The sequence below is a fragment of the Bidens hawaiensis genome, unplaced genomic scaffold, assembly GCF_021521415.1.
Source record: "Bidens hawaiensis isolate Kalapana, Puna unplaced genomic scaffold, B.hawaiensis_p1.1 tig00009327_1, whole genome shotgun sequence".
NCBI lineage: Eukaryota > Viridiplantae > Streptophyta > Magnoliopsida > Asterales > Asteraceae > Bidens > Bidens hawaiensis.
In genome coordinates this window covers 354,171-367,605 of record NW_027491688.1, presented here as the reverse complement: position 1 = coordinate 367,605, position 13,435 = coordinate 354,171, and the positions used below count along the sequence as shown (strand labels likewise).

Sequence of the window (13,435 nt, the reverse complement as noted above, 5' to 3'; positions counted from 1 at the left end):
AAAGTTAGTTGGATATTAAAAATGCATATTTCTACTTTAATATATTATTTTCTATCAGCATAATATTTGTGCTTTATAATAGACTAGTATTTAAGACTCGTGCGTTGCGACGAGTTTGTAGAAATAATGACAGTTACTAAACCTCACAATATCACGTTAAACAATGAAACATGTCGTTTTTGCATTATATGTTCGGATGCACATAAAGTTCAACATCAATACATGATTTCAAAGGGGATTTTAAATGGAATTGTGAATCCATGTACCGTTATTATGTTACAAAACCATTTCTACATGTTACTTACGTTATGTTGTTTTGTATTTTTTTTACCCGGTTTAACCTGAACCTATTTATGGCCAGTTTTAGCGTGAACCTGTTTTGACTCACTTAGAGCATTCACATCCCATTCCATATATTTTCCCTATAATTTAGATAAAAAACACAATTCCATAAATTTATCTATTATTTTTCAAAATTCTTCCACATTCTATTCCCTACTCATATCCATAAATTAATTCTTTATTATTTTTTTCTCTTTTGTCTTATTATATAATAAATGGTGATTGGGTAAAATGTGATATATTATATGGTATGGATAAAAAATGAGTCTCTATATTTAGGGATTTACTTTAGTTACCATATAACTAATCCATATAATAGGGAATGGATTGGAGAAGTGATTTTGATGGTTTTCTTAAAATTTACCTTAAATTATATGAGTTTGACAACTTTAGAGAATGGGTTTAGAATGCTCTTAACCATTTAGGATTTAATGATTTATTACTTGGATCCATCATTACTCAAATAAATCAGTGAGATGATCCACAACTATATTTTATTTTCACAACCCTTATTATCACGTATCAATATAACACTCTTGTAACAACATATTCCAATGTATCAAATATCTTACCACACTATGAAATAAATGATTTACCCCTGGGTTAGCATCTTTCTTTTCATTGAATATCTTACCACAATATACTATTGCTAGTAGCTCCTTTGCAATTGTATAATTAAGTCGAACATCAGATACCCTTTTACTAGCGTAGCACATTACGAGTTTATATTCACACGTTGCCTCAATACTACCAGCACCAGTGCACCACGTAATCATTTGCATCACATAATTTGAAAAGGTAAAAACAAGTACTGTAATTACAAGATCGGGGTGAGTTATTTCTTAAGCAACTTAAAATTGAATATTAAAGAGTTCCAAGTTTACAATAACCTCTACAAAAACCAGCTCAATAATTCTCAGCAACTGGTCTAGAAGGAAAAAGCCTTTGTATAAAGGTCAAAAACGACCATATACAAACCAGCGCAAGAACTTCGAAAGTAACAATCATTGCCGCCAGCGCACCGCTCTTCTCCATAAGTTCTGGCGTCTTTGGCAGACCCCTCATTTGAAACATCAACTTCTCCATAAAATGCATAGCTTTACTCAACTGATACAACCTATAAACCTGCAAAACATCAAACATCATGTCACGTACTCACGTTTTAATAAACTTATATAATATATGAAATCTACAAGTTACAAACCTCAAAAACTATAGGAACAAGAGGCCAACAAGATGACTGTCGTTTCTCAAGGACCTTTTCAAATATGAACTGAACCAAACAGCCCATTAAGTAGGGCCCGACAGAAACCACACCAGCTACACCTAGAAGTGGCCAGGTAACGAATGCAGCTAAGACTGGTGCAATAACTTTGAACCCCATTATGAAATAGGCAGATGTCATGTATCCACGAAGGCCGGTTATTAAACTCCATCTTTTTGCACTGTATTGTAAATAGGGTCTTTGTACTCGGTCAGTTACAAAAAGAAACGTTGCTAAACCTATGTAAAACATAACCTCAGAAGAAACCGTAAACGCGATCTCTGCACAAAATTTATTTGTTGTAAATAGATATCTTTCTTGCAAGAATACTATTAAAAAAAACTTTCAAGCATGGCAAGTTTTTGCAAACGAACAAATTTTATATGATGAAAAAAAATATATCAACGTATATAATTAAGTAATAAATAACAAACGAACCGAGCTCTAGCTTGAAAAACTACTCACGAGCCGAGCTCAAGCCCAAACCTAAAATTAAGCTTGTTTAATAAATGAGCATGAGCTTCACTTATCGAGCTAGAGCCAGCTCGCGACCCTAAACAAACCTATTATTTATATAACCTCTATTTAATATATTAAATATATTTATACGAAAAAATAACTATAAATGTATATTAATTAATAAATAACGAGCCAAGCTCGAACTTGAAAATCTAATCATAAGCTCGAACTCTCGTAAGTTAAACGATCTGAACTCTAAGCCAAGTCAAGCCCGGGATCTGCTCGTATATACCCCTACCTGCTACCCAATAGTAACAGGTAAAACGCAGCTTACGCTCACAAGTGATCTTCAAGAGGGCTAAACACGGAAAATCAGTGGAAGTTGGATTCAAACATGAGACCTCTTTAAGGTTTGCAAGCTAATTTTTACACAACAAAGATGGTTACTTTATGTGAACCACTAAGCTAGTTATACACACGAGGAACATTAGGAAAACATTTTTGGTACCTGTGAGAACCACATCTTGAACAAGCTCATTACTTATCATCCCAAAAAATGGAGGGATCAAAACCGATGAGATTAATGCAATTGGAGCAACAACCCAGAGCAAAGACCGGCTTTCTTGAAACGGTGTTGATACCAATTTCCCTTCTTCAACCAACTGGTGAGTCAACCCAATGAATGAAACCGAGCCTGATTTACCCGCAAATGGTTCAACACCATCAAAACTAGTAACCTTTTGATCCTTAACAACATTCGAGTCACCCTTAGATTTGGTATTATCGCATACAGCACACACGACATTCCCTCTGCTCGACCAAGAAAAAACTAAACAGAATTCAAATTAGTTTACAGTAATAGCACATTGCATTTTGATTATCAATTTTGACAATTCAATTGCTCAAGAATGCAGATATTAACAGTTTGTCTCTCATAATCTTTAACTCTGCTACACATATTACTAACTTAGGAGTCATTTATATAACACTTTCCTGGTCAAACCTTGAAATATGTTCTGTATGTAACGCTGTAAACGAGCCGAGCCTAGAAGACAGATTGGGCTTGGGCTCGGCTCGTTTAGCTTAACCTCGTCAAGAGTTTGAGCCAGCTCGTTACTCTTAAAAAGTTTTAATTTTGTATTTTTATTTTTATACATATTGATATATGTGAAAAGCAAATATAAGATTTTAACATAATGCAGAATTTATAAACTACATAATTTATGATTCACATATATTAAAATTTGGGGCTTTAATTTAAACTTTAAAACAAGGCAGCTTTAATTTGGGGGTTCAATTATACTCTCCAAAGAATGAAATTATTACCATTTGACGTTCTGTGAAGTCGAACGGAAGCTTTGTTCCATATTGTAGATGAAGATGGCACCTGCAGACACAAGTTTGCATAAGTTAAAATTAATGAATGAAATAACCACAATTTGAATTTAGGGAAAGATAAGACAATTACAGTGTGGACGGCGAACAGACGTCGATTTTGAGACGGAGTTACGACGGAAGGAAGATTGTGAAGATTGGTTGCAAGGGTTGTCATTGATTGTTGATGTTATTATTATAGTGAAGAGTTGGGTATGGTGGAATGAAGGGTTTTAGGCAGCATGGAATTGGAATTGGAATTGGAATTGGAATTGGAATTGGAATTGGATTTGGATTTGGATTTGGATTTGGATTTGGATTTGGATTGATAACCCCCAAATCCCTAAAACCCTAAAAACCTCCGTTTACTTGTCTTTTTTTATATAATCTATATCTATAATATATACAAACGAGACGTAGAGATATTAGATGTTGCGATATGGTCGCTTCCTCTTTTCTTCGAGTCCCCAGAGTGTCAAATTTTATGTCTTTTTTATATAATCTATATCTATAATATATATAAACGAGACGTAAAAATCTTAGGTGTTGCGATATGGTCGCTTCCTCTTTTCTTGGAGTCCCCAGAGTGTCACAATATGGTCGTTCTCCCATTTTTTGGAGTCACCAGATTTCCTGCCAATGACTTCTTCTTTTTTTTTTTCAATTTGTTTATACAATCGTTAAAAATTTCTTGCCAATGACTTCTTTTTTTTTCAATTTGTTTGAACAACGACGATTGGAGTAATAAGTAGTATTTTTGTCTCTTTTTAAATGTGGTGTTGTAGAGTTGTATGGTATGGGTTGTACCCAGAAAACTTGAAACTTATCAAAAACACAAGATAAAATATCTAAATCACGTATCTAACATTATATTGATTAGACATTCTTTAACAAATATGTTTTAATACTTTCTATGAATATTTTTAAAAGTAGTAATTGTAGTGTGATATACATTTGATGTTACTACAAGACAATTTTACACGTATAGATGTTATTGATGGTCACGCGTATGCTTGTTTTACTCGTCTAAATCCTTAATATTATCATTCAGTACACGAATAATAACAATACACATGTGAATGATAATACATACATGTATGTATGTATACGTGATATGGTGCTGTATATTACATTAGTTTAACTGAAAAGATTTTTCTAAAAGAAAAGTTCACATACATGAATAAAATTATATACCAGCACTACGTTACTAAACAAATAAGTTAATCTAACTCTGAAAGCATGCCGAACTTGAAGGACGATCTACCTACCTCTGCTCTCATCTTCTACCTTTTCATTGAATACTCTGTCTCTCTCTTTCATATCATCGTTTTTCACCGCCAATGTAGGCATGCCATCCGCCGAAAGTCGTTTCTCTCCTATACAGCCTTTCGAGAGGGCGATTACAAAGTATGTCTCGGACAGCCTCCAAGTAACATATAATTCTCTCTCTCTTTCATATCATCGTTTTTCACCGCCAATGTTGGCATGCCATCCGCCCAAAGTCGTTTCTCTCCTATACAGCCCTTCGAGAGGGCGATTACAAAGTAGGTCTCGGACAGCCTCCAAGTAACCTATCATGATTTCCATTTAGATTTCCATTTATTTTTTATTCATTTTAAACTATAATTTAGTACACCAAAAAGAGAGCGTATTGATTGGTTGAGAGACAAAAGGACAAAACAAAATCACAAGGATTCACACAAGCAAACCCGCTAACTGCACGTTCCACTTTTTGATTCCTCTTTTGACCCGTTAAATTCCGACACGTAAAAAACCGTCCGATGACATCTTTCACCACGTGGCCGGTTCACCTGCTTTGCTTTAATATTCCCAGTGGCCCCCCCCCCCCACCAAGATCTTCCACAACACTTTTAGTACTACTCCTCCAACTACTCGCCTTTCGCCACGTATATACCCTTTTTTCGACCAATGATGTGATTAAACAAAACTTTCCATTTTAAAATAATATAAAAAAAGGTCTACTTTTTATGCGTGTAAAAAACCTAAACCGATGACTTGAGGACAGGTCTCATCACACAACTTATGGTATAGTCTTGGGGTATATGAGATTAAAATTTTGCCGTTTCTGGTTAGACCGCAAATGATAACAATTGCAGAAACCAAACTTAGACGGGCCGGTCATCTTCATCGGTTCGTTGCAATATAATGTGTTGTGTGACAATTTAGATGTAACGTGTCTATTTGGTAGTTCAGTCTTTCATGACCACACCTAGGTCATGTAGATAACATTCATTTTCTTAGTAAATTTTATACGTATTCACTCAACAAATGATCATATCATTCATATATTTACATGAGTTGTTCACGGCTCTAAAAGCTTTTATACTGATCTAGGCTACATGTATATCATTCTTAATCATTATTTTGCAAATAATGCATTAGACTAGTCATGTTTTTAATGATATTTACTGTAATCTAAAAATTATTTGTATGTAATAAATATTTAACTCTACACACACCACCAAATACACACACACACACACATACAATATTAGAAAGCTAGCTAATAGAGTAAAAATGTCCTTAAGGGAACATCCGGGTGGTAAAGTGGTGCGCTTTCCAATCAATTGGTTGTGGTTTGAAATCCCACGGAGTGCATATGTAGTAATTTTAAGAGTATAGTTGATTGTAGGGTTGAGTGTGTGTTCTTCGATTAAAAAGCTAATCGAGAAAATTGTGTGTGCGCGCACACACACACACAAATCAATCATCATTTTATCAATTTTAAAAGGTTTTAAAATGCATGTAAATGGTTGAAATGCAATGTTTATTCATATCTTATAATATTCTAAATAAATATACAAAGAAAGTCCGTTTTCTACAAAAACCAACATTTATATATAGGCTATACCTACACATGCGTATATAAACGCTTAAAAAACAAAAACAACATATGAACCAATTAATTTAATGGTTTTTTTATGTATATAACATAAACTTTTGTATGAAAGATGTCTCACCCTACTTTTTCGTACAATAGTGTAATTTTTCAATAAATTATATGCATTTAGTTCGGCGCATTCAAAGTACTGTTCAAGATCCTCCGGATCACCCATGTTATTTGTTCATATACATAAGTAAATTATGATAATCAACCCTGTGGTATGTAAAAATTCACCTTTGGTATAGCTAAGTGAATAACAGGAATTACATACTTAAGAAAGAAATATATAAATTTTTTACATACGATAGAACACCAATTTACCCTTTTTAATATGATTCGAAACCGAACATTTTTTTCAATTATTTCTTCAAAGGGTTTGGTGCGTAGAGGACGTAAACCAACTTTAATTATCATACATGTGGTCGACGTAACCGGGCTTCTATTTATGTTACATGAATGACTTTAGAATTAAAGAATGTTTTACCAAGAGAGAAACTTGTTATATTTGGGCGATAACAAACTAAAGGTTGAAACACGTAACGATTATAATAGAGATAGTTCCTTTTGGCAATATGGGCCCTATGTACGGCATTTTTGTTCTATAATTTAACAAAAGTTATCGGACTAAGGCATGATAAAATTACTATTTATCAACTTGACCAATCATCAATTTAGAATGCATGAATTCATGGAAAATTTTGTGTTTATGTAACAAGTTTTAGTGGTTAAAAAAATCTTATTTAACTAGCGATGTAAACAAGTCAAATTTCAATTATCTATTTGAAATCAACTTACTAAAGTTTTGAATTAACATGAGCTTAAAAGAGCACCTACTATATTGGGTCTCCTTTGATAAATGAACTAAGTAAGAGTTATAAATCGAGCTTGATTAGCTAATTAGCCTATTACTAATCCAAATCTCAAATTCGATCGTAAAATCATATATCACACCAATTGGGTACCCGATACTACCGTCACGTTTGCAAGTTGTCTAATGGGTATCAGTTATACCATTTTATGTTCTTATATGGTTAAAAGTTAGACGTTAATGTTCACATTACAAAAAAACTTATTTGAATTACACATCTAAAAAACTTGTACTTTAATAATTTAAGCTTTTAACAAGTTTAAGATATCATTTATTTTATTTGTTTATACAATATATTAATATATTCGATTTTAATGTGAACTAGTGGCAACAATAGTTAACATCATACTCATCACCACCCCACGAATTGTTTTATATCCCATAACTAGTTTCATATTCAAATATCTATCTCGTTATTATTTCAAAATTAAGGTTTCATGTAAGATTCAAGTGTTTATGGTATCTCTAAGAAATTTCATAAGATAATGGTGTACCTAGGTTGTAGAGATGGGGTGCGAGTGTAGCCAATGATCTTTTTTAGTATATATACTATTTAATCCCCATAAATCTCCAAGAATTTTTTACATGAAACTTTAAAATCAATCATGAAATATTGACGTTGGCTCTTAGGAAAAAGAATTTATCATTTTAGAACTATACAAGTATGATTATATAAGCTTATTATAAACCAATTAACAAATATAAATCAACTAAGTCCATTTTATACAATTAAACAAATGAGCCAATTTTAAACTAAACTTGTTAACCATTAAATCAAAATACCTAGTAATTAACAGTCTTAAACAATTAAATCTATATACCATATTACTCACTTATTTTTAACAATGAATAAGTTAACCTACTAAAAAAGTGACATTTATTAGCCGCTCCCACCCTTAAGTAGACTTTATAAACTAAAAACTCAATCGATAATTTGCCAAGACGTGTAACATAACACCCTAAACCTGGGGAAGATACATAGGTTGAGTTTACATATGCAATATAGTTTTAAACTTTAACAATTATTACTATATATAAAGAAGAACTTTGGTGTTGCCAAGACGTGTAACATAACACCCTAAACCTGGGGAAGTTACATACGTTGAGTTTACATATGTAATATAGTTTTTAAACTTTAACAATTATTACTATATGTAAATAAGAACTTTGGTGTTGCTAGTGGTCTATTGAGTTACTTGACGGCACTGTATTGGTTAGTGAATTTTGTTTAATTAGTTTAGTTATCATAATAAACGTAATAAAAACGACCATGAACTTTTTTAGTACAGTTATCATAATAAACGTAATGGAAACCGACCAAACGTCAACTTTTTTTGTTTCGTCCGATACCATAACAAACCGACCGAGTTCGCGCAGAATAGCGGTCTTATTTAAAGCCCACGGCCGACAACGCTCGGGTTTTACCAATGTGCAAGTTTACCGACCCCCCCCCCCCAATTGGTCGTTGGTCCACCTCAATTTTTAAACATTTTTGTTTTTAAGTTTCGATACCGTAACGTACGTAATCAAAACCGACCGAATTTGTGTCAAGTTACCGCCTCAATTCTCGGGTCCGACAACGCTTGAGTTTTACCACCGCCCAGGTTTGCCAAACAAATAAACATCGTCTTAAATATTTTATTTTCTTATATGTTAATGTTTTTATATGTTAAATTGATGAATTAAATTTTTGGGTTTTAACGCTCAAATTTTACCAATGGTGTCTATATCGTAACGAACGCAGCCAGTACTGGCTGAATTCGTGTCAACTCATCGTCGTAATTCTTGGGTTTTACCAACGCCCGGGTTTCAACGATGGAGTTTTGCCAACTGCCCCAACGTAACGCGCTAGGTAGAAAAACTACTAAAACCAATGGAAATACTTCGTTACAAAGACTTGCACATCGAATGGGTCATAGATCTTTAACTAAAATGGCAAAACTAAACATAAACTGAATGCCAGCCTTGGAGGGTAGCCTTGACCAAAATCTGACAAGTAAACCCTTTTAACTGTATAAATACATTTTACCGAATAGAAACTGAAAACCTAGAGGAGACACAGGCGACTATAGAAGCCTATAGACAAACTTTGGAGACTGTAACCCCCCCCCCCCCCCCCCCCAGCATCAATCAACGCTAGGAAGCTGGAGAGTCAATGATCTAATCATTTGGTTGCGTGAGAGGCGAGAGCTATGTTAAACAATTTAATCCTTTGCCATCCAAGCAAACCAAACATTTATACACTTTTTTTTTCTTAGTCTTTGGTGTTTTGAACTTTAGAATGGTTGGCTAACAGCTTTTGTAAATGGTTTGGCGTGTTGAATTTTAAGTGTTATGATTTTGGATCTTTCATTGTGATAGTCTTATTTAAAAACTTTAGAGTGAACTGTGGTTTTCGTTTATGTGATTTGTCCAAATATACGGTTTTAGTCCAATAGTTTCAAATTTGCGATTTTCGTCCTTGTGATTTCATTTCACTTACAATTAAACCCGAATTCATTAACCTCGTTAAGTATGGTCGTTAAACCCATCAACGTATCCCTCATGTGAGGGGCATTTTTCTCCTTTTTCTCCCCAAATAAACCCTAGTTGTAATTCGCAAGCCCCCTCACGTGAGGGGCTGAGGTGTATTTGGGGGGTGGGGGGGGAGGACAAAACTGCCCCTCACGTGAAGGGTGCGCTAATGGGTTTAACGACCAAACTTAACGGGGTTAATGAATTCGGGTTTAATTGCAAGTGAAATGAAACCACAGGGACGAAAATCGCAAATTTGAAACTATTGGACTAAAACCGTATATTTGGACAAACCACAGGGACGAAAACCGCTGTTTAATCAAAAATTTATTATCTTGATTTTGTGAAGTATTCGGTTGCATGCTATATATTGATCTTTTGGCTTGTTTGTGTGGTTGAATTTGATCTTTCGATGATAATTTTACAAGTCACCGAGTCAGATTCAGATTTATTCTTTTCTAGGTTATATATGGGGCTGAAAACCTTAAAAGAAGATAAAAAAAATAATGATTGGTTGGTTTTGTATATGAACTTAACTACATTTTAAAAAAATAAAATAAAAAATAGAATTTCATTACTAATTCAATGTTCAAAGTAGTCTTAAAAATCAAATGCGAGTTGGCAAGTTTACGTGAGTTAATGAGTGTATGCTTTTATTTGTGTTAAAAATGATTTTGTCTGTTTCTTTTTTTATTTTATACATTACAATATGCGGGCTTTACTGTTCTTTAACCGGGTCACAGTAACCTCCAGAGCTAGCTTTTAAAATTTTTATAGACTTATCATCAATTTTGTTGAAATGTGATTTCAGTTGACAGGGAGAAGAGAACGAGAAAGAGGTTTAATGGTGAGGACGATTTCAATTTTGTTGTAATATGTATGTAGTTTCGTAGGAGGCTTTAAAAATTGTTAAAGCTGAGCAGAGAAACGTGTTACTTTTATAGCATGTGGGACAACCATAACATATTTAATATATATTAAAATTTAAATTACTTTTTATTATTTGGTTTTTAAATCTAATTCGACTAATCTGAAATCTACCTTAATCACAAATACGCTCACGTACCCAACATAACACACATGTCCATAATACTAGTTTGCTAATAAGATATTTTTTAAAGTATTCACACCATATCCTCTATATTTATGCGAGTAACTTCTCTATATTGCATGGATATGGTTGTAAGTGATTGTGTAGAGATAGTGTTGAGTAGGGGTGTGCAGAATTAGGGTCGGGTTGAAAAGACCCGAAAAACCAGCCCGAAAAAACTTGGTATCGGACCGACCCGAATTTTATACATATGGCTTCGGTCCTTAATTACTGTTCCAGTCGATTTCGGGTCGGGTTCGGGGATCTGCCCCTGAAGACCCTTACAAATCCGAATAACCGATACATGAAAAAATTAGTACGCAATAAACTAAAATAACACGCATGTGTGTAGCTGCTTCTAATTGAATGCAATACAGTTCAATCTTCTAATAAACTGCCATTGTTAATCTGCTATCGCTTCAGTTCTCGTGGATTTTGGTTCTCCATCTTCACTCTGTCAAACTGTTACTAGTTCATGGAGACATTTTATCGAACACTTGGAGGGCATACTGAATCAAACTGTAAATTAAGTTTATATTGATGAATGAAGCACCAAAAATGAACAATTATATCACACTCTTCAATATAATCTGAAGATTCATGGATCTAATTGAACATATACTTCAAAATAACAACGAAATTGCTAAACGATCACAAAGAAAATTGCAATAAAAACGTGAAAAATTACCCGTTTGATTGTGGATTGCTCTTTTAGGTTCAAATGATGCATTTGAAACGCATCCACATCAATTTATGCAGTTCAGACCCTATTATTTTCTGCAATTCAGATCTACAGGAGCGGAAATTTCCGGTCTCGGTTCAATTGCAGAAAACCGATGAACCGACCATTGCTAGGACCGAACCTGATTGTCCCTTAGAGGTTCAGTTTTCGGTCTTCATAATCCACACATGTCGGTTATTGGTTCGGGTCAGGTTTCTGTAACAACCCAGCTACCACCGCACCATAATATTGTCCGCTTTGGCCGGGACGTACCACCATCGCCTCACGGATTTGCTTTTGGTTGCCCAGGTGGTCACCCATCCTCATACTTCTCCCACCTGAGCACGCTTAACTGTGGAATTCTCCAGTAATCCACTACCATTAAGCGCCCAAAACGCGTTATGATGGGGAAGGTATCCACCTCCTTATAAAGAAGGCTTAGTTCTCCTTCCCAATAGATGTGGGATGTCACAATCCACCCCCCTTAGGGTCCAGCGTCCTCGCTGGCACCACCGGTCCGGCCCTTGCTTTGATACCACGGGGCCCCGTTACCGGTAACCCTACTTTAACGTCGGATTTACTCATAAACACAGTTCTTACAAATCAGAGTTTATTAAAACTTTCGCTGAATATAAAACTTTAACCGTTTATTACAAAACATTTAATCTTTTCTTTAGAACCATAACATGAACATCATATTTTAAACATCGTTTCTTCCATCTTCGGATGCCAGCCGTTCAATCCGTGCCATGTGTCATCCTCATGCCTTCTCGATAAACATATATACCTGCGTGCATACTAAAAGTCAGCTACGCTGAGTGAGTTCTAATTAATCAGGCGACATACAATACATACACATATCTTACATACATATATATCTTGACCTTGTATAAATATCCATAAGAGGACGTCACATAATATCTATTAAAAGAACTATTACTATTATCCTACTATCTGTATTCTCCATAGAAGGACACTATATATATATATATTCTTCATAGAAGGAGCATCCTATATACTTCCATAGAAGGAACACTATGTTTTCCATTAAAGGAACACTACGCTTTCCATCAAAGGAACATTGGGCTTTCCATTAAAGGAACACTATGCTTTCCATCGAAGGAACACGGGGCTTTCCATTAAAGGAACACGAGGCTTTCCATTAATGGAACACTATAATTTCCATTTAAGCAACACTCTATATATTATCCATATAGGGAACTCTATATATATGTTATCATTTAATATCCATATAAGGAGACAATCATCATTATTCTTGGCAATACATGCAATATCCGAAGATCGTTCACGTATCGACAAGTAATCATCCCTGCATTACATACAATATCCATATGTTTATTTATAACCTAACGGTACATGCAATATCCGAAGATCGTTCACGTACCGACAAGAAATCAATCATTTCTAACACATATATCATACATGGCATACACTTACCATTTAAGTTAAGTGTATTAACTGTCACATCGAGTATGCACACAGCCCCGAAAACATAACAAGGAAGTGGGGCTAGAAACTCACCTGAACTCGGTTACTTCTTCCGTTAATGGTTACTCCTTTCTTTGGCTGAGCACGGCTAGCTGTATAACAATTAGGCGTAATGATTACTATCACTCTTCATAACGTGTTTCTAGTTAAACTATCACCCTCAACGAACGAGGGTTCGGGGGCAGCGCCCCTGACAGCAAGGTTCTAGGGGCGGCAGCCCCTGGAAGGGTCAAAGGGGCAGAGCTCCTGGCTGGGGTCGAGCTGCCAGGTCAGCTTGGAAAAATTTTATTTCCATTAACTGTCTTAACACATTTTCCATTAGGATTTTTAATTACTATCTAACTCGTTAACTCATTTTCTATAACGAATTGAGCCTATTTCGTTGGCTA

At 34.7% G+C, this 13,435-nt stretch overlaps 1 protein-coding gene across 1 annotated transcript; it reads right to left on the bottom strand.

Annotated features, from left to right (window-relative positions):
* Positions 1–1,176: 1,176 nt before the first annotated feature.
* Positions 1,177–3,698, bottom strand: LOC143532011 (uncharacterized). The gene is made up of 5 exons (XM_077027172.1): positions 3,534–3,698; positions 3,392–3,452; positions 2,574–2,894; positions 1,547–1,887; positions 1,177–1,467 (listed from the first exon to the last, which is right to left on the bottom strand). The coding sequence occupies exons 1-5, from the start codon at positions 3,615–3,617 to the stop codon at positions 1,249–1,251; spliced, it is 1,026 nt and encodes a 341-aa protein (XP_076883287.1). The 5' UTR covers positions 3,618–3,698; the 3' UTR covers positions 1,177–1,248.
* Positions 3,699–13,435: the final 9,737 nt, after the last annotated feature.